This window comes from Plasmodium gaboni (genome assembly GCF_001602025.1).
Source record: "Plasmodium gaboni strain SY75 chromosome Unknown, whole genome shotgun sequence".
In the NCBI taxonomy this organism is placed as follows: domain Eukaryota; phylum Apicomplexa; class Aconoidasida; order Haemosporida; family Plasmodiidae; genus Plasmodium; species Plasmodium gaboni.
This window is the reverse complement of record NW_017385325.1, coordinates 1-1,287: the sequence shown is the minus strand read 5'-3', so window position 1 is coordinate 1,287 and position 1,287 is coordinate 1. Positions and strand designations below refer to the sequence as shown.

At 16.4% G+C, this 1,287-nt stretch overlaps 1 protein-coding gene across 1 annotated transcript; it reads left to right on the top strand.

The window, feature by feature from the left end:
- Nucleotides 1-304: 304 nt before the first annotated feature.
- Nucleotides 305-1,209, top strand: PGSY75_0015800 (putative triose or hexose phosphate/phosphate translocator; the record flags this gene model as incomplete). Its single annotated transcript, XM_018783295.1, has 2 exons — nt 305-994; nt 1,137-1,209. Coding segments are annotated over 2 exons (763 nt in total), but the record flags the coding sequence as incomplete, so codon positions are not given.
- Nucleotides 1,210-1,287: the final 78 nt, after the last annotated feature.

Genomic DNA, 1,287 nt, shown 5'->3' with positions numbered 1-1,287 from the left:
TTTTTTTTGTTTCTTAATAGATTTATAAGAACGTAGAATATGAATTGTATATATATATATATATATACTTAAATATATACGTATGTATATTATATAATATATCTATTTATTTATAATTAATTTATTTATATATTAAAAAAAGAAAATTTTTTTTCATCATACATCCATATATTGAAACATACCTATAATAAAATATATATGTATATATAATATATATATATATATATATATTTATATAATAGGTATATTTCTTATGTGTATATATATTAAAAAGAAATAATAAAAAAAAAAAAAAAGAGGAATAATGAAATCCTTTATAATTAATCCAAGGAAAGATGAAGAAATAAGAAATGAAATAGCTACAGATAGCTCGACAGTGAACGGAATAAATATTAATGATATAAATATAAATGATATAGAAGAAAATATAAAAGATATAAATACAGAGAAAGTAAAGAAGGATGAAAATAATTCTATAGAATATTATTTATTTGATGTTGAATCTTATAATAATAATAATAATATAAATAATGGGGAGAATTTTCTTGATTTAAGTTCTATACGTTCAAGTTATTTATGTGATAATAAAAAGAAAAAAGCGAAAAAAAAAAAGAGCAGTTATTTAAAAAAACAATTAAAAATATATAAAAAGAAATATAAAATATTGCCTGAACATAATATAGATCAAGATACGAATTATGAAGAATCTGTAAAAAATGAAAATAGTAAAGATTATAAAATATATGAATTAAAAGATATAAAAGAAGATAAAGATACAAATGAATATATAACATCAAAAACGAAAGATATCTATGGTATGAAAAAAGATGTATATGTTAATGTAATCAAATTTATTATACTTATATCATCCATATTTTCATTCGGATCATTTAGTACAACCATAACAAAATATATAATCTTTGTTAAAAAATTTAATTACACTCAAATAGTAACACTCATCGAATTTTTGATAATGTATATTATCTTGCGAATAGTAGGAAAAAAAAAATAAAAAATACATATGTATATAAATATATATATATATATATATATATATTTAATATGTGTTATAATATCATAAATTTTTTTTTTTTTTTTTTTTTTTTTTTTTTTTTTTTCTCATACTTTTCTATTAGGTCATTTTTTTTACAAAAATGAAATGCTCAACAAATTTGACGAGGAAGGAATATATAAAATATATAATTTCGAGTAACAAGAAATTTTAAAATATTTTCAAGTTCATTCATAAGATATATAATTATATATATATATATATATATATATATA